Raw genomic sequence first — 26,787 nt, forward strand, 5'->3', positions numbered from 1 at the left:
TTCATCCTTCTATTACTGCACAAACAGTTTATTTTTATCAGTATTTTATAGTTATGCAAATCAGTAACTGACAATTGACCTATAATTCTTATTCTGCTTTTTCCCACTTGCAGAGAAAATCAGATATTCAGATATCTAGATATCAGTACTTGGTATGCGTCATTAGATAATCTTTCTCAAAATAAGACTCATATAGGAGCTTGTAATTCTGATTTTTTTAAAATGTAGTGAAACAATGCTTCCAGAAGACCAAGCTGTATTAAAAGAGAAGCAAAAAAATATTGATGAGTGACTATGAAGACGATTTGGAATAATGTGCTCTGAAAGAAGTGTTGGGTTGTTACAACAATGGCAGTAGAAGACAGCTATGAATTGTTTTTAATAAGAATGGAGGCTGGATGGATGAAAAGATTTGGTGGATAAAACCTAGACAAAAGCAATTGTAGCAACTCCAATCATATTAATTGCCTTTACACTATATGTGTAAGATGAGTGACGGGTTCCATACGAAAGTATCAATAAAGATTGGAGGATATAAACTTTTGAAAAATAACTTTTCAACATTCCCTTGAAGTCAAATGTAAACTCCTTTTTGCCGGTTCTCTGCTCTGTATCTCCAGTTACTACTTCCTTTTTCATTTTCTTCTATGTTTTCTTAGTCTTGGGACAATCTTATCCCCTGCCTCCCATCCATTAAGTCACCTCCCTCTCCCATTCCTCCTTAACAAGTGCCCCTCAAGTTCCTCTTTTCTAACCAACATTATCTGACAAACCCTTCCTGAATCACCCTTAACTAACCTTGCCTTCACCTGCATTGCCATCCAGCTTTCTCCAACTGCTTTCAGACCTCCTCCCTCTGTTAACATGTCTACATAATCTAGATTCTAAGCAGTCTGGACAAGAAATGCATCAGCTTTATTTTCTGCATCACATGCTGGCACTACAAGAATGTGTAACAGAAGTAGTTGTAGCAGTAAGCAACGTTCACCAACCGGGATGTAAAAAAGTACACCTGGGCCATAGTTACAAGGGGCCCTATTTGTGACTATAATTGTTCCAAGTGGTTGCTCTACATATATTTCACAGAAGGTGCCTATCACTGAAAGTTAAACTTTTAGAGGCAAAAACATATATATGGAGTTTGTAATGTATGTATGCAGTCCAACAATGTGTAATGTATACTATGCTAGATGTATCTGTTTACAGTGTATCAGAATCAGGGATATTGATTTATATATCACATACATAGGCCTACTAATAGTGTTTTGGCAGATGCCAACTAATGCCAACTAAACGTTCTGCCAACGTTTTGGCAGATGCACCCTAATCAAATCCAAAGAGTGAAGGACTACTGTTGCACATCACAGTAAATATGCAACCCCTGTGCTTTGATGTGTTTTGACTTCCAGTCTACTCAGCTGGAGAGCAGGCAGTAGCCTAGCCCTGGAAAGAAGCAGAAAGGAACATAGTGCTAGAACCAAGCCCGCAGGCCTTCCTGCTGCTCTCCAAGGGTGCCACAGGTTCCAGCTGTTTGTGCTACATGTGTTGACCCTCCTACTGTGGACTGAACACCCAAGTTCTACATTCACACACCATTCTGAACATGTTATCATAATACCAATGAGAGGGTAGACCTTACGATGCTGTTGTGTGTACAGTTAAGGACCACTGTTTCATAATTAATTTAGCAAACATGTTTAAGCCTCATGGAAATAAGAGTAAAAATATTATTATAAAAGCATGTGCCATAGATTGATTTTAATAATAAAATAACAACACCTCTGTGTTGATTTGAGCTAATTCAGTGGCCACTTAAGTTGGGATAGTCCCATGGATTTCAAAAGAAGTGCACTACTGTAAGCAGTGACTAAAAACTGTTCATGGTGCTATTATACACAACAGTTAATCCAGATGGCATACTGGGTTTTTTTTTTAGAAATTATTCTGGTCCATGAATGTACACCAGTTGCACCAGTAGTGCACTATGTGATGAACTCCAGGAACTGGCAAATCTTTGACTAGTGCTCTGTATTCATGTTTTAATTTAAATTACATTTGTATTGTCGCTTATGCCAGGGAGCTAAGAGCAGTGGTGTGTAGCCTCATGATGATTTTGGCTGCGTGTGGGAGGAAATAGTAATTCTGTTTCCACAAAAGAATCAGATGATGGTGTGCAGCACATCTTGGGGCAAATAGATTCCCCACCCCACCCTATGTTCAAAAGTATGCATGCCAGTGCTGGTATAGTCCTCAGGGATGTGAGCAGGTTTGCTTTTAAACATATCACCATACTCTTACCACGTCACCAGATTATTTGTTTGTTTTATGGTTGGCTACTGCCTGTGTTGTCTGTCGTGCGCTAACAATGATTTCACTGTTTCACATTGTTCATCATGAAATGCATGAGACACGTCTAGAATATTTTGAGCCAGATGCACAGAAGCACTTTAATTCTGAACAGAGAAGCAAAACTCTGGCAGAAACATTTTCTCACTTGTTAAAATTGTCTTCTTATCATTTTGCACTCTGTCATCCCTTGAAATGCTGTAGTGTTTTAAAAATTAATACAATATGTCTGAATATCCCACAGGATGTTTCAGAACTGATTTCTCTAAGCTTATATTTAAGGGTATTTCAATATTCATGTTCATGTATGTGCTCCATGTAGGGGGGGAAAGTCAAGTTCGAAGCGGTACAAAGACCTGATTCCCATTTTACCTTGGTGGTGCAATTGCTGCCAGCATATCAAAACATGTGGAGTCCAAACTACATTGCAAAACATATCTGTCAATTAGCCCTCACATGGGGTTGGGTGACTTTAAACACATGAGCAGAACCTCTGATTTTGGGGAATGAATGACCCAATCCCTACCTTACTATTGTGGCATGGGACCCACTTGATTTCAGTATGGTCCTATGCCACACCACATGAGTATCACCTATAAAGAGGAACACTGTAGTCTGGGAAAATGCAGTGGTTCTTTCCCACAACAATGTTCTTCCTCCCTGGGGCCTAGCACTAACTCTGCACAATAATTGAGGCTTCTTTTGCTCTTTAACTATGCTAGTCAAGTTCTAATTCCATTGGGATGATTGGGCCATTGATGCAAGTAGTAATGTAATAGCTTTGGTCATCAACACTGGTAATAACCTCCTTGGTCATACAGGAATTGTTCTTTCTTTCATCCACTCTATCAACCTATGTATCAGGCTTAACCATTTCCAAACTGTAGGCATGTAAGACTAAGAACTGGTTTTCATGTTACAGTGGGGCCAGGTGGAGTCACTCCCTGTATTGTATACTTGCAGAAACAAAATAAAGTGTGAGCTGACCACTCATACACAAGGGCCACTGGCCCCATCCTTTGTATTGTGCAGCCAAGCTAGCCCAAGTCCTTGACAACCACATGTAGGGAGGCTCTTCAGAGGCTCAGTGCATGCATGTTAGGAGCAGGACTAGCCTGGTCACATGATTTCAAGGCTGGGCCCAGTGCGGTGGCCCTACTCATCAGTCATTGCATAGACTCTCTTTGTGCATATAACACGTGAAGGGGCTACAGTTGCTTCCATGATCACTGTTGCTGCAATATGAACCAAAATATGCTTGAAATGGAATAGAAATGTGCTAAAGTGCCCGACCAGGGTTGTTGTTGTTTGGCAAATATGTGGATTATTTTAAAGGAGGGTCTATGCAAACTACATACTTGCTCCTGAAATACCCTTCTTTCTTACAATGAAAGCCAAGTCACTATGGTCTGTCTGGTAGTTCAAGCAGGTTCCCAGGCTGTGTGTTTCTAACAGTGGCCAACCGTCAATGTACATTTGGACATTCATGCCCATGGTATGATGGGATGGTTCTAAAAAAAGTTTTTAAAAGGTTGGGTGATAATTCTATTAATCTCACCCACCCTCTTAATCATTTGCTCTATTAACTCCTGAAAAGATCACTGTAAAAGTGTTTGTTTATTGGGGAGTCTCTTAGAAGCTTATTTTAGGGCTGTTACTCTTAAGTAAAAAGATATGTTAACCATATGACTATAAATTGATTAAACAATCAGTTGCTCATCTGCATATATTTGCATATGAATATAAGGGAAAAAAAGAATAATTTATTTTTAGATGATGCCTTCATGTATTGCATCAGGCGTCACATTGGAAGATGCATCCTTGTCTATGTGGGAGAACAGGGGGCGTACTTTTTATAAGACAGCCATGGTTTATGTAAATACTTATATTAAAATTTTTGTTCTGAACCCCCGCCCCCCGCTGCCTAATTAATCAATGACAACTACTGCAGACATCCTTTATTTGATCATGTGTCTGTATCAGGAGTTCAGGTTCTGAGGTCATGAGGCTCAAACTCGGTCTGGACGTCTGGTGCATCATTCGGATACTTACGATATCTTTGTCATAAATACTTCCTTTCTCTGTTTTGCGTTTGCAGTCCTCCACAAACAGCCCAGAGAAGTGTGCCTTTGTTTGCTTGAACTTGGAAGGATTGCTGCCAGGTAGGCAAAATATTTAAGGAACCGGGCGATATTTGCACTCTTGACAGCAGCAGCTATTGAGCACATTACTGGTTCAGCACATCTTCAAGCTAACATTTGCACTAGCCGGGGTCAAGGCAAAGGCCCAACTGTGTCTACACAGGAGCATATTGTGGGCAGTTGTTCAAACAAAAACAATCAAGGCTCCCATAATACAGTGATAGAGCTTGTCTGCCAGCTTCAAACTGAGGCAGGAAAACCAACATGAAAACAAATTAATGTTAGAGTAAGTCTTTCTAAATTAGATTATTTTTAACTCTGCACATTGAACTATTTACAGCAATAATTGAGGCTTCTTTTGCTCTTTAACTATGCTAGTCAAGTTCTAATTCCATTGGGATGATTGGGCCACTGATGCAAGTAGTAATGTAATAGCTTTGGTCATCAACGCTGGTAATAATCTCCTTGGTCAAAGGAATTGCTCTTTATTTCATCCACTCTAGTCAGAGCAAAATAAGAATCATGATTGTACTGACTTTTTTGTATTAGATAGTTATGCCCATTAATAATATGAAAGAAAAGAAAAATGATTGCTGTGCCAGAAACATAGCGTGTGGGGGGAGGGGGGGTGGATGTGGAAGCCATCACCACACATAGGATGAATGGCCACAACTTTATTGGTTACAGCTCAAAAACGGTTTGGGGCAAGGAGCCAAAGGCTGGGCAGCCCAACTGCTGGCAGTATCACCATCCCAGTCAGTATCATGGGAGGGGAAGGAGTTTTGGGTCTGCCACTGTGCAAACCACTAATGGAGGCCCATTCTATGACCAGGGAGTATGGCAGGCATGCCAGCCTCCATGCTGGGCTGGACTTTCTAGCAGAGCCCCAAGAGCACTTACAGGGATACCGCCAATGGAGATCAGGGTGCCCATCTGCGGCTCACCCAGCTATGGGTCCATTCCAGTGCGTTTAGCACCCATGATGAAAAGTTGCGACAGGAATATAAAGTAATGCACTAATGGCGGACTAATGCATAATTGCTATGAGAAAGGCAAACCCCCTACCTCACTGAGACCAATCATCAATGTGGGTAAAATTCCTTCCCAACTCCATTAACTGGTGGCTAACCCCAGCCCATAGCAAGGTAATGAGCAGTAAAATGGAGGGAGGGAGTGTGACTGTGGGAAAGCCTTTCAAATTAAAACTGATTTCCTTCTACACTCCAAAACAGCTGTACTGAATAGGCCATTAATGACCCACAGTGTAGGCCCAGTTCGGCTGATGTGGGGCAAAGTACGGGTGAGCTGTGTAGGGGATCCCAGCCAGGCAGCAAGTCTGCATTGCTAGCTATTTTCCTGTGACCATATCACTTCCATAGTGAAGTATGGAGTGGTCCCTGCCCTCCTAACTGGAGTCATATTGTGGTCTTGGCATGGCTGACTGCAGTGGGACCTCTGGTAGAGTGGAATTCTAAAGAATGAAGAGGTTGTTATTCATGGCCAGCCATCATTTGTGGCCATCCAATGACTCTACTTCTCTCCTAAGTCATCTGGCACATACAGAGGACTCAGGAGAGGGGAAAGATCTGGTTCTCATTTCATGCAGTGGGAATGCTGCTGCTTCTAAATGTCTTAAAAGGCTGATATGATAGGACTGACCCCACCCCGCTTTCCCCAAGTTCTCCAAGTATGCAAAATGGTTTATAAAACTGCGTTGTGATGATCAGCAGTCATAAGCAATACAGCACTAATTGAGCTAGCTGTGTGAAATGACTAAATGGATTTTACATATCAATTCCACCCCTCCTAACTACATTTTATTTTAGTGCTGCACTCTACTGTGGATATAACCATCTGTGGATTTAGTTCCACTGCATGAAAGGAGGTGGAAAAGTTTGGATTCATTTGTTTGACCCGGGAAGAATTACAGCTGGACAGGGGGGACGAGAAACTATTTAAATCCATCTATTCTGAAGTTAGAAAAATGTGGTAGGTTAGATTGTGAGAGGCTGGAGAAAAAAGGAAACTGCATTCCTTAGAAGAGCATGAGAGCTACATCTGATGAGTAAGGTTGCATGGAGGTGTAGAGTCAGGGCTCAGGGCCCCGTGGGAACTGAATGATTTACAGCCTGTCAGCATCTGCAGACAGACAGGAAGTCAATGGATTATATATAGGTGTTTCCTCCAGCCTTAGCTGATATGTCATTAAACAGAAAAGACTGGCTAGCAGCTACCACAACCACAGATTTCACCCTTAGTTTTCTACATATTTATTTCAAGGGTCAAAAAAACATGTTTATAAAATTTCATCCATACACATTGCATTTTTGGCTTTCATACCACAGAAGGTTCTTATATCCCAGCACAGTCTGACTACTTTCACTGTCTGAGTAGGTTATTAAAATCCCTGGGGGCTTGGAACTGAAGGAAAAAAAAAAAAAAGAGTCAACGTGTTATAATAGAATGTCAGACCCAGACTAGGAAAGCCAGGCTCAAAAGGCCCATTCAAGTCACTATCTTCACACTCTGCTATCACAATTAGGGATGAACAAATCTATCTATTTTGCTTTATACTACTTTTAAATTTTTTGAAGCACCCATTCATTCTGTCCCATTTCCATATGCAGTTTGCAATGTGGGGGTCAAAAGTCTGTATGAAAATTCATATGCATTTTTGTATGTATTTCTCTTAATATACGCATTGTTGTACCAATTCCTCCTAATATACAGGAGAAAAGGGTATGTTTCTCCTGCATGTTATTTTGCAAGCAAGTATCCCAAATATACATATTTTAAAAGAAGGAATTCCCCATAAGTATGCCTTTTTGTGAGTAATTTCCCCTAATGTACGCATTTTGTATGCAACTTTCCCTAATGTACATTTTTAAACAAATTTTTTGATCAGAGAACTGCATCTCAAAATTCAGAGACGTGTGAAAAGTGAATAATTGCATTCTGGTTCACATATTAGTTTGGGAAACACGAATTAGGTGGGTTAGAATTAAAGTGTGGACCAAACAAATTTCTCCCCCATCCCTAGTCATAGGATTACTCCTAAGATTGTAAAATGCTGGTGTGACCAACCTGAAGGAAGGGTGGAATGTAACTGCAACAAATAAATAATAAGAAAACAACAAGAGGAGCCCCACAGCAAAATGTCATAATGCAGCCTTCTCCAACCTGGTGCCATCCAGATGTTTTGGACTACAATCCCAGCATTACTGACCATTGGTCTTTTTGTTGGGGCTGATGGAAGTCCAAAATATTTGGTGTGTACTAGGCTGGGAAAAACTGTCATACTGTATCCCTGGTGTGTGTATTTATTTATTTTAAATAAGATTTTTATCCCATTATCCTGTTTTAGGTTAAAATGCCCAAGGCACCTAATATTCACATTTAAGAAAAACAATTTTAAAACAGATGTGAATGGCATGACAGAGAAATCATCCAGAGAGTGTAGTCAGGAATAAAAAAAAAAAGCTAGCCAGGTTTAATGCCCACTAGAATATATATGACTTCAGCAAATGACGGGTGCCATCTTGGAATCTCCCAGGATGGGGTCTGTGGACACCTTCCATCTATCCCCACCAGCTATACCTAGATGGAGCAGGACATGTAAAAGGGCTTCCCCAGTTCCTAAGAGAAATGACAGGATCACAGAGGAGGAGACAGTTGTTTTAAGTACCTGGTCTCAAATGAATTGGGCGTTTAAAAATGATAACCACTACGCAGTGAATTGAGTCCAAAAATGGACTAGTAGCCAGTAAAGCTGGAAAAACAAAAGAAATCACATGCTCCAGTATACCAGTTCTGGTTAGAACTTTCACTACAGCATTCTGTAGCATCTCAAGTATCAAAAGACTGAGATATCCAGCAGAACCAACAGAGACACACTATCCCAATAGAGAGCTACTCTCCAATATTTATCATCCACCAGAGTAACTAAAGCCATTTTAGTCCCCAACCAGTGTGGAAAAACAGATTAAAAAGGATGATCAGTCTCATCCAGAAAACTCTGGAACTGGGGTTACCACCAGATACTTGAGTATCCTCCTTGAGAATGGCAAATTACAGACTGGTACATAATTATACAACACAATGGGGTTTAATGAGGGTTTTTTCAATAATGGGTGCATCATCTCTTCATTTAATATAATAATTCGTACAATGCCCTCCCTTAAGGAAGTATTTCCTGTCCACTCAGCCAAGCCATTGTCTTAATTAGCCAGGAAGGAAAAGGATCGAATGCAAGGCTGGTCAGCTTCATACCTCCAAGGGTTCTGTCAGCACTTTGGAGCGGGGGTTCAAGGTTCTGGTTCTAGAAAACAGAGCAAGGTGAAATTACGTAGGAGTCGGTCAAGGTCCAGGTTCTAGTAAGGCAAGTCAAAATTTCAGGATACGAATAGCACCTTGGACAGCTCAGTGTTAGGCTCAGCCTGGAGATTCAAAGGGGCAAGGTGCACATTTTTTTTCTGTGTGTAATGGTGGTTGGAAATACAATGTATTACCACCATCACTGCCTCAGAGAAGATTCTGAATTGGGCTCTAGCCTATATACTGTTGGACTCATCTTTTCTTCTTCTGTTAATCTAGCCCTCATCCCTGCTGCTTCATTGCCCCAAGAAAACCAAGGAGCTGATTGGGCTGTTACAAGTCAAGCTGAAACACAAGTCTCTCCCACCTTAGTGGACTTTTACCCTATACAAAAGTGGTGGGAGAGAATTCTGTGACTTTCAAAGGGGGCTGATAACCTTTCAGATGAGGGTACTTACTATTACATGAAGTAGCTAGTTGGTTTTATTTTCTTTTAAAAAACTTAATGCCAAGTTTTAAAGTGCATGGAAGCACAGCTGTTGCTTGCCTTTGGAATTAAGCTTTTTAAATAAAAAATGAAGAAAAAACACCTGGCCACCTCATGTAATAGTAAGAACACCCTACCTGAACTTTGCCCCCCTACATTCCCAAACTGTAGAAATTCAGCTGGTCTGAATGTTCAGTTCAGGACTGCTTAGAGGCAGGAGTGGTCAGTCAGTTGGGATCATGTGCCCATTCACTTGGGCTTTTTCTCCATAGCAGAAGTTGCTCAGGGCATTGACAATTCAGCTAGCCATCAGGACAGGAATCGTGTATCACCTGTTTACTTTTCTGTTGACTGGGTCACTGCCCCTTGTCTGTATTCATTATAAACTTCTTGCCCTTAAGGCATAGTCTAGCTTCTTCCAGTCTTTCTTCCTTTGTTCCTCCCTATGTGCCTTCTCAGTCTTTAAGCTCTCCTCAGTCTAACCTTTGGTTTTAAACTGCCCTGGAATCAATTGTGATCAAGGACTACATTAAATAAAGAAGTAAGTCATCTTGTTTCCATTAATTGCTCTGGGCTATACCTGTGTATGGAACTCTCTGCCTCTTAATATCCATCTTTGTTCTTTTTCTTCTTCTAAAAAGCTTTTTAAAATGCACGTTTTTGGCAGTGGTGCAGCTAGGTAATTTTAGACCCTGGATTTAATGTTCTCAGGAGGAGGGGGGCTCTTTTAGATGGTCATATTGTATTACTTTAGTTGTGAAGTACAAAACTAACATTTCTCTTCTCCCCATTCCCTCCCATTCTTTGCTTCACAATAGCTTCTAAATTCCTGATATGTTAGAGAAAAAAATATTCCCAACTCTAATAATAATAATAAAAGAAATACTCTGAACATGTGCAGTTTTGCATTTTAAACTCAAACCATAGTACCACCATGGCTACAGGAATAAAATAGAGTTTGCTTCTGCAGCCTTGATGCTAAGCACATTTACTTGGGAATAAACACCATTTGACTGTAGAAAATGATAATATGTATTTTAAAAGTACAAATAATAAAATGAGCATCTGTAACCAGCAGTAACTCTGTTCAAGGCCAGCCAGCCACTCCCTGGCTGTACATTTGTTTGTTTGTTTTTTAAATAATAAGAGAGTTGCTGGAGCGAGCATAACCATGCCAGCCCAGGAACAGAAGCCAGGACTGTTGGTTGCTGCCCTGCATCATTTGCATTCCCTGGGGATGGGGTCATTTGGGGACCCCCAAGGCTGTGGGTCATTGAACTTCAGCCCTGTGGTCCAGCCCTAGCTACACCACTGCATTCTGGTACTGTATTTCCACCTATAAACTCAAGCTCTTACAATTATAGGTTTAGAATCTGTTAGTCTGTGATGGGTTCAGACGATCCCAGGGGCGAAAGCAGCCATTGTGGCTTCTCCCCTCGCCCGCCTGAGTGCCATGCATGACCACGATTTGCATAATTACCCATGATGCAGCACAGGTTGCTGTGTCATCCAAACCCAGTGCAGTGCATGGCAGGGTGGTTTCTTACCCATGCCACACAACCCATGGCTTGTAGTAGGGGTTGTGGCATAGGCAGCAGGTAAGAAGCTACTCCGCCATGCATCGTGCTGGGTTCAGATGACATGGCAACCCGTGCTGCATTGTGGTAAATATGCAAATTGCGGTTGCCTGCAGCACTCGTGGGGGTGGGAGGAGAAGCCACAATGGCTTCTTTTACCCTGTGATTGTCCGAACACCCCCTGTATCTCCTTCTATGTCCTTCTCTTGTTCTCCGTTTCTCCATCCACAGCTCTACCCTTCCTTCAGTCTATTTTTTACTGTGAGCCTGTGGCAGGGACTTCTCTTTTCAAAATGTATTGTGCTTTAGGTGTGTTGTATAAATAAAATATGCTGCTGCTGCTGCTGAGATCATAGACATAGACAGTAATGTTGGTTTATTTGCGACTGCCACATTAGAGCCAAGAATGTGCTCCAAGAGGCCGTCTTCCTGAGGTCTGCAGTCAGTTTTAATACTAGTGACAGGGTGTAAAAAGCACAAAGACAAGTACTATTATAATGATTTTGTTTTTTACCATGTTCATTAGGCAGTGTACAGTAACTAATACTGTTGGAACATCAATGTATGATACATGAACTGCTTAGTAAGCACTGGTAACTTTATGCATTCAAAAGGTTTGGAGTGGAGCCTCCTGGATTAATAAAGCTGGAGAAAGAGATTGAACAAGAAGAAACACTTTCAACCCCTCTTCCATCCCCTTCACCCTCCCCATCAAAGTCTCCTGGCAAAAAGAGCACAGGAAAACTCCTGGATGATGCGGTAAGTGTATCTTGCCAAGCTCGAATGGCCTTATTTTGACACCTTGACACACCTCTCTCAGTAGATGCTATATTGCTGCAGTGGATAAGAGAAAGATATCTGTTAAGTTAGTTGATAGCACTTGTTAGGGAATGGGTCATAGAGAACTAGTTTGGAGGGGCTATGGGGCCAAGTCATCATCTAGATGGCTGCATGCATTTTGATCTAAGCCTCTTCAAAGTTAGTGCCAATAATGCAAATTCTACACCTCTGTTTTTCACTATGGAAATTTAATCCCTTCCCCTTGCTGAGTCATACTTTTAGCTCTCCAAGACCTCATGAGGACTTGTTCACAATTTAATTATGTGAGCTTCCCGATACTGAATCAGACTATTGGTCCATCTAGTCCATGGGTCTCCAACCTTTTTGGTCTGGTGGGCATACTTGGGATTTTGAGTGTGTGTCATGGGTGTGCTCACAAAATGGCTGCCATGAGAGAGGCTTCCCATTTACAAAATGGCTACCATGCTGGGCCTGGCCAGTCACAAAACCTACCCATTTCCAAAAAATACAAACTGGTGAGACTAAAAGAAAACTAAATTGTTGAAGAACCTGAGTACAAAGCAGAGGTGGGTCCTGAGTTCCCAAAACACAAAACCAATCTTTTGAACCCACCGTTTTGGGCTCCAACACCAATTTCATGGAAAGCACACTTCAAAATAAAGCACTGGGCTGCAGCCATATACATTTTCATTTTCCAAGTACACTTCCAGGAAACTTTATTCTTGGAAATAAAGATGGAGCAGCTCTAGAGGCTGGCAGTTTGCTTCACAGCATGCTGGCCTCCCAGTAAATTGTCTTTAATATAATTTTGTTTAAAAAAATAATAATAATGAGGAGGGGCAGGGAGCCAAAAGAGGTGTCTGTGGGCACACTGGTGCCCATAGGCACCATGTCGGGGACCCCAGAACCTAGTATTATTACATTATTTCTGTGTATATAGTTCCATTAATGTGCATAGCACTCTACAGGGTACAAAAGAACAGTCCCCTATCCTAAGGGACTTATAATCTATAATTTGGCAGGAGGGAGACAGCAGAGGAGGGGGGGTAGAAAATGGAGTAAACTGAGAAAGAATAGACATTATTTCAGTTACACTGATTTAGGCTTAATTACACTATGCCCTGTTATGCACCCCTGCAGTGAGGAAGGGAAACTAGGGGTTTGTTCCAAAGGCCTCTAAGATGGGTTTTGAGGCTGGAGTTGAAGGAGATTAAGATGTGTACCATCACACAAAGTGTTTTTGGAAGCAGTACCAAAAATATGGGACAGCAAGGAAGAAAGGGTGAAATGGTTTGAGGAAGCAGGAGTCCTTGGGACAGTTGAGGGTAGTGGAACCTGAGTAGAAAAGGTAACTGGCAGGAATATATTTTGATATAAGAGCATAGAGAGGAAGGGGAGGCAAGGCGATAGAGGGCATAGATGGTAAGGGCGAGGAGCTTGTTCCAGACCTGGGAACAGATTGGAAGCCAGCACAGGGAGGTAAAAGGGGTGTCACCTGATTAGAGATCAGATTAGATTCATATTCATGGTCCCAGGCAAAGATGTTCCCAATCCTGCTACCTCAAATGCTTTTAACTGGAGATTGAACCTGAGACTTTGGGCATGCAATTCCTTGAGGTACTATAATGTTTACATTCCAGTTCATACGTAGAACTACAACTAACTGAATAAGCAGTGCTCTGGACAACTAAGGGTTAAACAGGAAAGTAAAACATATATTCTAAAAAAGGAACCTGTTACTATGGCAACTCTTATATCACATGATGGGATGTGCCACCTGGGAATTACAAAGCGCTCCTTGAAAGCCCCTGAGCCACTCCTGAGCCCCAATGAACAGATGGAATTTGATGTATTTAACAGTGCTCATGAGAGATAATTTGCTGCATACTTGGTTAGGTTTCGCATTTTTTCCCCCTGTATCTTTAACTTTTCAAACTCTCTCACTAAGGCTGTCAGAGAAGGAAGGAGACAAAGCTTATGTGTTGCAGTGAAAAGGCGACTGTAATTCCTGAAAATGAAGAAAAGGGGAGAAAAAGAGAATATGAAGAATGACTTAGGTGACCTCCTTTAATTTACAGAACAGCAGCTGAAGAACAAATATTAAAGTCATTTGGAGAGGTCTCTAACCTTTCCTCTCCCTGACGCACTAATTGTAAAGTTAACAGCAGTCTTCTTCATATGGTCTAGCCACAAAAGCCCTCTTCAGACATTCGGATTCTGTGAACAATAAACAGTAGTGCTGTGCCCAAAACTGCTCCCACATTTTTTCACCATTCTCATTCAATCTGAGAGAAGAGAAATTGCTTTTGAAAAGAAATTCAAGAAATTTTGGAGAAATTCTCACGGGTTGGGGTTGGGTTTCTTGGGCTTACCTTACTTAGGAGGTGGCTGAGGAGTGAGCCCAAGTGTCCTGTTTTTCATTGTACAATCATCTCTCTGGCTGCCTGTAGCCTCCTCAGATTCATACACTTCAGTTAAAGCCCAGTTTAAGGCGCCATGAGGTAATTCCTCCCATAGGGCTTTTTCAGATCAGGACATGCAGGCAGCCTGAGAGGCTAGCTGCCTTTAGATAAGCTTGAAAACACCACAAACATAAATTATAAAACATCCTGAATGAGGCAGAATAAGGAAGCCTCCTTCACGGGGGGAGAAAACTTTCAGGAAACTGGAGGACAGATTTTTGGCAGAGCGCTAACTCCACCTCATCCCTGGAGCTGGACACAACACTGTCCCCACCTGCGCTGCAGTGGATGCAAACTGGGGGGCAGCCTGCCAAGGCAGTTGATGCTGTTGTAGCACGAAAAACCCCAAATCCCTTAGGAAAAATGAAAGAAGCTGTGCTACAAGCCCTGCCAGTGGGGAGCCCTAGCTGGGAGAAATGGTTGAGAATTTCTCCTCCCGCCGGAGAAATTTAGTGAAATTGTCTCCCAGATTTCTCTGTCCACAAGTAAGGTGAAGAATTTAATGAGGCCATTTGTGCACAGCTCTGATAAACATACAAGGAAGGACAGCATGTATCCCTCTAACATGGAGACTGCCTTTCTAAAGGGGAGAGCCTCCTCTGTCTGTGGAGGCTTTCCATGTGATGTGGAAGCCAGGAAAATCAGGATGGAGGAAAATATCATGGAGCATCTCCACGGAGAGAGGAAGCTGTCCCCTTCAAACTCTCCCTCCACATTAGAGTGGGACAGAAACAGTGATGGATGGGGGCAGGGCTAGTGTGCTCCCCTCCTCATGTGTCTAGAGTACATGGGATCTGAATGCCTGAATAGGACTAAAGCTAAAGCAGGACTGGATCCTATATTCGAAAACACACACCCCTACTGCCCAATTTTAGCATGGTGATGCTGCTGTTGTTTTTGAAAAACAACGACAGTGAGCTCAGGCTCAAGGGCTTCATAGCCTGTTCGCTCTGAGACAAAAGAGCAATATCCATGCTGAAAAATTCCTCAAGGAGGATTAAGGCAAACCTTATCCACAGTTCATATATTCAGCCCAGGTGTTGCTGCAGTGGTGAAATGGAGGAGCAGCAGGAGCCCCCCTCTGCCATCATACAGCCTCCAGTGTACGCTAGGCCCTCTGTTTGGACAGCTGCTCATGTAGAAACCCAGTTGGTGAGGAATGCCGCCCATTTGGAGGTGGTGAAATCATGTGAACTGGGGTTAGGCATGAATGGCTGTTCTCTTGGAGATTCTGGTAAGCACCGCAGGCTATTTGACACAGGGCAGGGGCTCATGCCATTTCTCAAGCACACTACTGCAGTGCTGCCCCAGCTGAATATATGAAACAGGCCTAATCATGTAGCTTCTATAACTACTTCCCATCCCACCACTCTTAAGTGCCTCTGCTGAAAACGTTTCCAGGAAACATATTTCCGTGGTCTTTGTGTCTTGACAATCTATGGTTATTAAAATATCCCTTTCATTGGGGGTTGGCACTGTAACCCCCACAGAGTTTTCTTATGAAACCCCCTCCTACTTTTTCTCAGAACCACTGGCTCATATGCCTCATGATATGTCAAGAAGAAAAAGTTATACAGCACAGGCAGGATAAGGAAAAACCTCACAGTGCCTGAAAGAGAGGAGGGATAGCGGGAAGAGATCCAAAATTTGAATGACACAATGTCAGGGTTTTTTTAAATGGGTGTAAATGTTTTCTTTGGCCTTAAAACAAATATTTCTATAATATAATGTGCTATAAGATGCTGTTCCAGTTGAGGAATATATGTTGATTATTTTTGGTGATATTCCAACATTTCTCCAAATTATTGTGGGAATTTTCCCATACACTTGCAAATCTCAGAATTGTACATCTAAATATTAAAGCTTTCAATTTTGCAAATCTCTGCATTTTAAAATTTATATGGACTTCATTTCAGAGCTTTTTTTCCTGGAGAAGGGGAGAGATGGAGAGAGAGAGAGAGAGAGAGAGAGAGATGAGATTTTGCAAACAAACAAACCCAAGCTAAGCCTAGCATTCTTAAGTATCCATGCCATTTCCCTTTAGAAGTATGTAAACTTCATACATTTAATTTGGTTCAGCATCATTCAGAAAGTCCTCAGATTAACTGCAAGGTGGAAACGTGGTTACAGTTTGAATACATGCCCACATTTGGGTGCTGGCTATCCAAAACTGTGGATGGTGAATGCGCACATGCGCCCAACAGGTTCTAAGATTGGCTCATTCAGGTCAGGGATAGGCAACCTCCAGATTTTCTCCAGATGTTTCGGTCTACAATCCCTATAATCCCTGACCATGTTTGGCTGGGGATAATGGGAGTTGTCATTCAAAACGTCTGGAGGTTGCATAGTGGATTTAAGTGGATGACTTTCTTCATTGCTTAGCTAAAATGGAATTAGAAAGCCAGGCTCAAATGTACAAATCCCAAAAGTTCTTTATCTAGACAATTACACAAAGTCTGAGATAGCACTACTGCATGGTCTCTAAAGTCTCCATTTCCACCTAAGCACCTATCTATCTCCTGTACAGGTTGAAACCAACAGAGGGAGAAGAAGAGCTTCCTTTCCTTCTCTTTGCTAATGAGATAATGGCCAGATTCCGACGATCAGCAGGGGAAACAACGTAGTGTTAGTTGTTTCCGCTGTCCCTGTTCATGCGGTTGTGTGACCAGGATTACCCTAATTATCTGTGCTGTGTCATGGGTTGCCGTGTCATCCGAACTAGGGATGTATGGAAGTGACTTACCTTTCGCGGATTATGTTGATGGTGGGGGGGGAGGCGTTCTGTCCCTCCCCCCGGAATCCTGGCCGGGGGGGGAGGCGCTCCATTCCTCCCCCCGGAGTCCTCCAACGGCCGGCTGTGCTCCGCGGCACCTCCGGGGAGCAGCCGGCCAGGTCCGGCCCAGCCAGGCCAGAGCCGTCCGCAGCCAGATTTCTGGCCACGGAGGGCTCTGGGTAAAACAACAACAACAACCGCGTACGCAAATGGCGGCTACGGCCGCTGCCATTTGCATTCCTTCTTTTTACCGTCTTAATCTACGTAAATATTTACATAGACTATGATGGCGAAAATAAAGGGGAACGCAAATAACGTAGCGGGCGCTATTTGCGTCCCTTTTTCATTCACCGTTTTAGCCTACGTAAATCTTTACGTAGGCTAAAACGGTGACTCAAAAGGGGACGCAAATAGTGCCCGCTACGCTATTTGCGTTCCCCTTGATTTTTGCCGTCATAGTCTACGTAAGTATTTACGTAGATTAAGATGGTAAAAAGAAGGAACGCAAATGGCGGCGGCCGTAGCCGCCGCCATTTGCGTACACATTTTTGTTTTTTTTTAAACCCACCCCCAACCATGATAGGGTACGTAAAGATTTACGTAGCCTATCATGTGTTTTTTTCTTTTTTTTAAAACCTAGCCATGATAGGCTACGTAAATCTTTACGTAGCCTATCACGTCTTTTTTTTTTTTTCACAAGCCTGGAAATGGCGGCGGCGGCAGCCGGTCGGAAGACTGGCTGCCGCCGCCGCTTGAGCCTCCGCCGGAGCCGCCGCCGGCCGAAAGATCCGCCCCAGGTAAGTCTCGTCTTGGGGGGGATCCGCGGGGGGGTGGCAGGCTGTTCCGCCTTAGATTTTGGGGGGCCGAATGCACTGGCATTCGGCCTCACCGAAATCTGTGGCGGAATTCTCTGACATCCCTAATCCAAACCCGGCATGTGGCGCAGGCATAGTGACATTTCACCCACCCTACAACCTGTACTGCAAGCCATATATTGTAGGGTGGGTGAAAAGTCACTATGTCCACACCACACACTGGGTTCAGATAACACAGCAACCTGCAATGTGGCATGGGTAATTAGGGTGATCCTGGTCACATGACCGGCATGAATGGGGGCAGGAGAAACAACCAACGCTGTGTTGTTCCCCCCCCCCTGACCATTCGAACCCGGCCAATGCCTTCACATTTCCAGAGCCCCAAGTTAGTTAAACCATGGCCAATTAAAGCCCAAGCCGTGAATGACATTGTGCACCACAGCTGAGTAACCAGGCCTCTGATAGGTAACAAAACGTATTGACATTTAAACTGTGAATCCCAGAAGGGACAAGAAAACAAGAACTTTAAAAGACAAACACATCTATCCAGTCAGACTGCTTTTGCTGGCTTCCAAAATGGAGTTTGGGCACTGTAAAATGGGAGTAGCCATGTCAAGCAAACATAGGATCATCACACTTCCTTCATACACAGGTTGAAACTGGCCTTTATTCTTTGCATTAGACATCTTTCTTGACTTTTGATAAACAAGTACAATATATAACAGAACATCAGAATATGATCTCTTGGCCTTCATGTCCTGTTTGTGGATGTCCCAGGGGCATGTGGTTGGCTACTGTTGGAAACAGAATGCTGAACTAGATCATCCCTCAGTCTTACCCAGCAAGGCTTTTCATGTGTTCCTATGATCTGATACATAGGAAAAATCTTTCAAAGAAAATTAAAAAACAATCTTTCATCAGTAGGCATTCTAAGAACATTTTAGCCTGTTCTCAGTCTCCCTTTCCAGATCATTACTTTATGATCTCCAAAGGTCTCTGGAATGTTATCTGAAGGGGATAAAATCTTTAGAAAGTGCTTCTCGCATTTTGCTTCATTTGACATTAACACATTAGGTCAGCTTCCCTCCTAGAAAACTACATTGTGTAGAAATTATTGTATTCATGCACTTGTCAGTGTTGGGTGGGTTTTTTTTTTAAAGAACGCTAGTACCTGAATGTCAAATTAGAGTTCACTCAACCAGATCTGCTCTTTGGCAGTGATGTCTGTGCTCCCTTCAGTTTGCTGACAAGTTCCAGATACACTAAATGTTAACGCAGCTCAGTAGTATCTCACATAGAGGTGGTTCCCAAAATGGTGGTCCTTAAGCTTTCCTTTCAATGCAAAGTATGGGTGGGTCATCAGGCTACCATCAGCATGAAGAATGCCACTCAGAGAGATAATCTAAGCATTAAGGGGGGATGCAGTTGGCAGTTTTCGCTCTGATACAACTTTACGTAGGTTGTTTGCTTCATGATTCAGGACCATTTATTTTCAGAGGATTCAAATCTGGGATTATGCCAAAGAATATTCAGCATCAATTTCCCATGATTTCATGAGAATGACCACATGAAAAAAAATACTGTCCCATGATGTATTCCACATATCTAGCATCCTATATAAAGTGAATCTGCAGCATTACCACATCAACATCGCTTCCATGGATTTCTAATGTTTCATATGTAGGAACAGCAACTCAGTTTTAAACAATTTAAGCTCAGGGCATGTAAGCAGCAGTGTATCCAGGGCAGGACTTTCGGGCAGAGGTCCAGGGCCCCACTCAGCAGAATGACCAGGATTGAATCTACACATAGCATTTATACCATTATCATACCATTATAACTATTGGTACAAATGACACCAATGGGCAGCAGGGCTAGATTACATTTTGAAGCAAGTAAAGTAATAGACATTACTATCAAAACAGCCTGTCCTTGCAAGGCCTTTAAGTCCAGGTGTGATACACTTTACCATGTAGTGACCCCTCCCCCTGAAGAATATTAAGTCCAGAGTCTACAACTAAACAAACTACACCATTTCATGGAAGGGTTTTCCCCATGAGACGCTTCACATTCAAACTGTACCTTACTGAACAAGTGAGAAGCAACTGTAAAACAACTAGACTCATGGATTTTGTTCATGATAAGCACTGATAACACACAACATAGTGACACATCTCCCCATAGGGAGATGCCTGTGGGGAGTGCATCAGCAAGACTTCATGTTATAGAAGTCAAGGTTCAGGGTTTTCCAAAATATGAGTTGGAACCTGAGAGAAGTCATTGAAAGGGAGAAATGAGTCCTGGAGTCCCAGACTGTTGCACACCAAGCTTCCTCAGGCTGTAGGTGAAATGGTGGAAGAAGAGGAGGTATTTACAAGATGGAGGAGGGGCAGCTGAACACAAATTACAGAGGGGGAGGGCAGAGCTAGGGATAGATGACAATTTTGTTTCAGTTTGCAAATCATTTGAACTTGCGCCACTTGCAATCCCAAATGTGAACGTTGTGGGGTTTTGTTTTGTTTTTTGAGAAAAAGTTCGCAAACGTTGTGATCATGTTTGAAAAATGTGTATTTTGAAAAGTGTGCCGTTTCAAATACACGTTTTTTTAAATTGCACATTTTCATGCTTTAGTCAATGGAGGGAAAGTGCGCTTTTGGAAAAATGCACATGAGAATGAACACTTCTTTCTGTTTGAAATGCACACTTTCCCCATTTGAATGGGAAAAAAAGGCTGCAATCAAGAATGGAAGCGAGATGAACCAAACTACAAAGTGCAGTTTAGAGAATCTTGGCAAACTCAAGCATCCCTGGCTCTCCCATCCCTTGAAAGACGAAAGCTGGCTCCCTTACCTGATGAGGCAGCCCCCTTAGCTACTGTTTTCAGAAGGCCACTGGGGAGGGGCATATTTGATTAAAATTGGAGGGGTGAGGAGGTGGGGCTTGTGGGTTTCACTAGGGGCCCTTACCTTTCCCCCCATAATTTGAGCAGTGTGGAGTAGTGCTGTGTTGAGTATCAAAAGTGAGTAAATGGGAAAGAAGCAGTGCAGGATTTAGGAATTGGGTGGGTGCATCTAATGGTGTTTATCTGTAGCAATGGTACAGCTAGGTCTGAACTACGGAACTGAAGTCCTGAGACCTGCAGCCCAAGGAACCCCCAAATGATAACCCAGAGAGTGACAGGTGATGGGGGCAGTGACAAAAAGGCCCAGTTTCAGCACGTTGGCTGACACTGATGTGCTGGGGTCCTCTATGGCTGGGGCTGCTTGGTGCAACATACTTTCTTATTTTTTTATAGTAAGTGGACGTTTCATAGTCAGGTGTAGTTAGCCAGGCATCTACAGATCATTGTAGTATATTTGTATTATTGTATTATACAATACAATTGTATTATTTTTACTGTAAAAATATATTATTTTCTACAACAAAACGGTGCTTATTCCCACCAAGTACATGTGTTTACCACGAGGACAGCAAAAGAAAAGTCCATTTTATTCCAATAGTCATGATGGTACTATGAATTAACTTGTAATGGTGAAGCTGCATGTGCTCAGAATATTTTTTTTGTTTATCACAGTCGGCAAATATTTTTTTTTCTTTTTTGTTCTAACAGGTCAGGAATGTAGAAGCAGTTGTAATGCATGGAATGGAGGGGGAGCGAGAAGAGAAATGTTAGTTGTGAAACTGAAGTTATACACATAGCTCTCTAAATGGGTGTGGGGTGTGGGGTAAGACAGTTAAGTTCAGGGTCTGAAATTATTTAGCTGCACCACTGCTTTCTCTTCCTCCCTCCCTCCCTCCCTCCCTCCCTCTCCCCCCTCCCTCCATCTCCCCCCCTCCATCTCCCCCCTTGTGTGTGTGCGCACACGTGCGTGTGAAGATCTATTAAGTTTAGAAGAAAGTACAATTTCATAGAAGTTGAAAAATGTCAATAACTGAAAGGGAAGTTTGGATATAACCTGTTATAATGGCACAGTAGTTCTCTGAACACATTAACATGGTAACATGTGTGCCCTTTTTTAGGTCAAACATATTTCTGAAGATCCTCCTTGTAAATGCCCTAGTAAATTTTGTGTGGAGCGTCTTTCACAAGGAAGATACAGAGTTGGGGAGAAGATCCTTTTCATCAGGGTAAGAAAAAATTACCATTCATTTCGTAGAGTGGCATCTAGGAACACTTTAATAGGAAAAGCTGTACTGAGTATTATATTTCCATATACATGTCGCCATTACTACATAGAGTCTTACAAGGGCAGAATTAACATGTATGCATATGAACATCAGGATGGAGTAGTGTCTTTAGATTTGTTGTTGTTCAGTCGTTCAGTCGTGTCCGACTCTTCGTGACCCCATGGACCATAGCACGCCAGGCCTTCCTGTCCTGCGCTCTCTTCCGGAGCGTGCTCAAGTTCATATTCATTGCATCCGTGATGCTATCTAGCCATCTCATCCTCTGCCGTCCCCTTCTCCTTTTGCCTTCAGTCTTTCCCAGCATCAGGGTCTTTTCCAGGGAGTTTTCTCTTCGCATTAGGTGGCCAAAATATTGGAGCTTCAGCTTCAGTATCTGTCCTTCCAATGAGCACTCAGGGTTGATTTCCTTTAAGATGGACTGATTTGACCTCCTTGCAGTCCAGGGGACTCGTAAGAGTCTTCTCCAGCACCACAGTTCGAAAGCATCAATTCTTCGGCGCTCAGCCTTCCTTATAGTCCAGCTCTCACAGCCATACATTACTACTGGGAAAACCATAGCTTTGATTAGACGGACCTTTGTCGGCAAGGTGATGTCTCTGCTTCTTACTATGCTGTCTAGGTTGGCCATAGCTTTCCTCCCAAGGAGCAAGCGTCTTTTAATTTCATGGCTACAGTCACCGTCTGCGGTGATCTTGGAGCCCAAGAAAGTAAAATCTGTCACTGCTTCCATTTCTTCCCCTTCTATATGCCAGGAAGTGATAGGGCCAGATGCCATGATCTTAGTTTTTTTAATGTTGAGTTTCAAACCAGCTTTTGCACTCTCCTCTTTCACCCTCAACAAGAGGCTCTTGAGATCCTCTTCGCTTTCTGCCATTAGGGTGGTATCGTCTGCATATCGGAGGTTGTTGATAATTCTCCCGGCAATCTTAATTCCGACCTCTGATTCATCCAACCCGGCATTTCTCATGATGTACTCTGCATATAAGTTAAATAAGCAGGGTGACAATATGCAGCCTTGTCGTACTCCTTTCCCAGTTAATCTGATTATTAAGACACTGGTGATCTGTATGCTTTTATCATCATTTTTTCTTCTTCAGAAAATTATTTTCTTGCATAACATGTATGCCAGCCTTCTTAACCTAGTGCTCCCCAGATGTTTTGGACTACAAGTTCCACCATCCTCAGGCAGCAAGCTAGTGGTCAGTGATGATTGGGTTGTAGTCCAAAACATCTGGAGGGCATCAGGTTAGGGGAGGTTGATGAATGGATCCATTACTGGCTTGTTGCTGGAAATCCAAATGTCTTTCTCCAGATACCACTTCAGGTGTGCGTACAGCACATTTTCGCCACACTCAAGCCGCAAATCAGTCTTTTCTCCTACCAAGTGTATCTGTTGGAAACCATATTTAGTATTGTACAAAATGTGGTTGAGTCGCTCCCTTTCAGAGTCATCACGTGAATAGCACTTCTGATGCGAATAGTGAAGAGCAACATAACCCTTTGCATTTTCCTCATGCCCATGATACTTTGAGAACTTCTTTCAAGTTCTGTATAATTATTGTTTTTGAATGTTTGAGTGTTCCCTGCTGTATTATGTCCAGCCTAATCCTGTATATGGAATTAAGTTCCACTGAGTTCAATGTACCTCTGCAGTTCCAAGTCTCTGTGCATCACATTGCAGCCCTATGTCCAGAAGTGAATATGTAGTTCGGTCCATCCACAGCCGTGCCCACACTTTTGTGAACACTCCATTTCTTTGTGTTGTTATTTCGCACTTCAAAAGTTATGGGCTTAACATCTCCAGGGTTGAAATGCTCATTTTGTTTGTTAAAAAAAAGTAGTCGTGAACAGCTATCCCCACTGCAGCAAAACTACCCCCTCCCATTACATAGGAATTACACTGAACTTTGGCTTCAGGGATAATCTGACAGAGACTGAAATTAAGTTTATAAGGGGGCAGGTAAGCTCCAGCTGATTATCTGGATAAACCCTTCCTCTGTCCCCTAGATACATTTTAAAAAGAGAAAGAAATATGGAAGATTTTTAAACTGCTGGGAAGCCATACTGTATGATTTGGAAATTCTGACCCTAAGTCCAAGTGTGTGAGGGCTAATTGTGGTTATGCAGTGGTAAGAGAAATAACAATAACTGAGCTCAAAAGAGGTTTCTTCTTAATTATCAAGCATATTTTGGGTTTGACTTTTGGCACTGAAGTCAGGTTCTGGGGATGCAAGCTGGCGATCCCTCGATAAGTTACATCCTGTCTCTATTTTCATTTTAGTTGTATGTTAAACTGATGATTAAACCACTCATTTTAACACACTTGCATGCAGTAGAATTTGTAAAAACCATAAAACAACAGAGGACTTGAGATGTCATTTCAGATAAGCTAAAACTTGTTTTACAACAAAGTACAGCTGAGTACTGAGGCTAAGGCCTGCGCCTTTGATATATGACATGTCTCTACACACATCTATGTTTACTACAAGAAGCGGCTGCATATACATTTGGTCTTGAATGGTTTTGTGATCTTTAACTGTTCCATTGTTAAGATGTGTAACATAATCTGATGCAAGTTTACTCAAGTTCAGTGTGACTTACGCCCATGTGTTTTACATAAGCAATGCAACATTAAACACTCAACAGCAAGGGCTGAAATGATGCAATTGGTTATAAATAAATGAGTAACAGCATTCTCGAAGAGGTGCAAGAACATTTCTCATTTTTTTAATTAAAAAAACCTTTTATCGTGGCTTGCCCATTGCAGAGTTTCACATGCACTGCAGTGCACAAATAGAGATACTAACTTTTAAGTCGTGTGTGTGCGTGCATGCAAGTCTGTATGTATCTTCATTTAATATGGAAGGAACTGATCTACACACAGTGCACTGGGTTAGATCCTCAGAATGGTGACTGGAAGAAATCTCTCAGAAGAGGACTTTCCTGTCCCATGCACCTCCGAAAAGCTACTCCTAAGGATCGGAGGACCCTCTCAAATGGGGCTGGGTGAGTCGCAGGGGTTGGTGGAGGAGTGGAGAAACTCTGCTGGCATAAGGTGCCTCTGCCCAATTCTGGCCTGCTATTTCACCTCCTTATTCAGCCCCTCTTGCTCATCTCACCTTGTTCTGCAGCACCCCTGACCCTCAGGAGTTGCTTTTGGGGGTGGGGCTTGAAAAGGCTTCATTGAAGAGGAAAAGGTGGTAGTCCCTTTCCAAAAGCTTCCATCCACTTGCAAATACCAGGATCCGACCCAAATATGCACATCAGTAGTTTTCCTACATTGAAATTTAGAGAAAACCATTTGTAGGCCATATGTGTACTGGTTCACCCAGTTGCTGGTTTGGAGTGGTTATGAATAGATTAAATCCCAGTTTGAGATGAGATGACCTTTGCCTTGTTACTCTTTTTATGTAGAAAGTTAATCAGTCATTTGCAAAAGGCCTTTTCTGGAGCCAAGTATTAATTGCATAGGCTTTCTCATACACATAGGATCCATCTAAACGTTGAGCATGTTTAGTATTCTTCTCCACCTGTAAGACTGAAGGAGTTATCAAGATGCTAACTCACAGTGAAAACTTTAGCTAAGAAAGGCAGTGCAGTTGCTAAGGTAACAGAGCCAGGACATTTCTTTGGGGATTTAGTATATTAGTAGGGGCTTACCTGCCTTTCTGTCTTTCTCTCTAGAAAGGTTTGTGACTGTCTCATGAAGACTGACAGCACTGAAATCCAATGTTTTTTTTAAATGAAATTTACTAACAAATAACCAGGCAGTATGATAATGTTGACTTGTTCCATTCTATTACCTAAGTAAAATATGGATGAAAAAATAATCAAAATACATCATGTTTATTATTATTGCTGCTGTTTGTTATTTATATAGCACCAACAGTGCATGTAGCACTTTACAAAGTGATAGAAAAGAGATGGGTCCAAATCTGAGAAATTTGCAATACACATTTTGGCAGAGAGGGAATGGTGGGAAGGGAAGGATGGGAGGAAAAGAAAAAGCAGATGTATAAAGAGATGCATATGAACAAGTGCAGATGCATATATTTCGGCTTCATTCTGGAATATTTTAGAAATGGTGGTAGTGATTTAAAAAGTTTAAAAGCTGAGTACTCTGTATAAAACAGATCTTTTTGCATAACACCTTCAAATGTACTTCTGTGTTTTGGGCTTTTGAGTGCATTACCATTTTATTTCTTATTGTTTTGCTCTGTGTGTGTGCATGTGTGTGTGTGTATATACACACACACACACACACGCACGTCTGTCTGTCTGTCTGATCATAAAAATAAAAATAATGGACTACTTTTCTGTCTCACAACTGTGTGGTGTTTCTTGGGAATTAGAGTTTTACATCCCAGCATGCCTCAGTGTTTTATTAATGGAAGTGGCAAGGATGTCATTGATGTATAGTAGCAAAACCCTAGGTTCAGATGGAACCATATTTTGCACTTGAGTAGAAAAGAAAAGGAGCCATTAATTAAAATTATTTATATTGAAATGTGTATCCTGCTTTTTCACCTACAAGAGCCTCAAAACAACTTACAAAAAACTATATTAGAATAGGAAAGGAAAGATTCCTCCTGTGCAAGCACCGAGTCATTATTGACTCCTACAGGGACGCCGCTTGCACTGGCGTTTTCATGGCAGACTATAGCAGGTTGGTTTGCCATTGCCTTCCCCAGTCGTGGCTACTTTTCCCCCAGCAAGCTGGGTACTCATTTTACCGACCTCGGAAGGATGGAAGGCTGAGTTGACCTGAGCCGGCTACCTGGGACCCAGCTTCCGCTGGGATCGAACTCAGGTCATGGGGAGAGTGTCGGTTGCATTACTGCCGCCTACCACTCTGCGCTACACGAGATTCTTATATTAGAATA

General features: G+C 42.3%; 1 protein-coding gene across 2 annotated transcripts in view; it reads left to right on the forward strand.

The window, feature by feature from the left end:
* GAS2 (growth arrest specific 2) overlaps positions 1 to 26,787 on the forward strand; it is a 186,877-nt gene that overhangs the window by 95,687 nt on the left and 64,403 nt on the right. For both annotated transcript variants that reach the window (XM_084852401.1, XM_084852410.1), the window contains exons 5-7: positions 4,445 to 4,508; positions 11,480 to 11,624; positions 21,737 to 21,844. In XM_084852401.1, coding sequence (XP_084708527.1) covers positions 4,445 to 4,508; positions 11,480 to 11,624; positions 21,737 to 21,844 — 317 coding nt within the window. The remainder of the gene's footprint in view (positions 1 to 4,444; positions 4,509 to 11,479; positions 11,625 to 21,736; positions 21,845 to 26,787) is intronic.

This window comes from Heloderma suspectum, chromosome 1, assembly GCF_057233095.1.
Source record: "Heloderma suspectum isolate Gila_16-S chromosome 1, 16-S_ref, whole genome shotgun sequence".
Taxonomy (NCBI): domain Eukaryota; kingdom Metazoa; phylum Chordata; class Lepidosauria; order Squamata; family Helodermatidae; genus Heloderma; species Heloderma suspectum.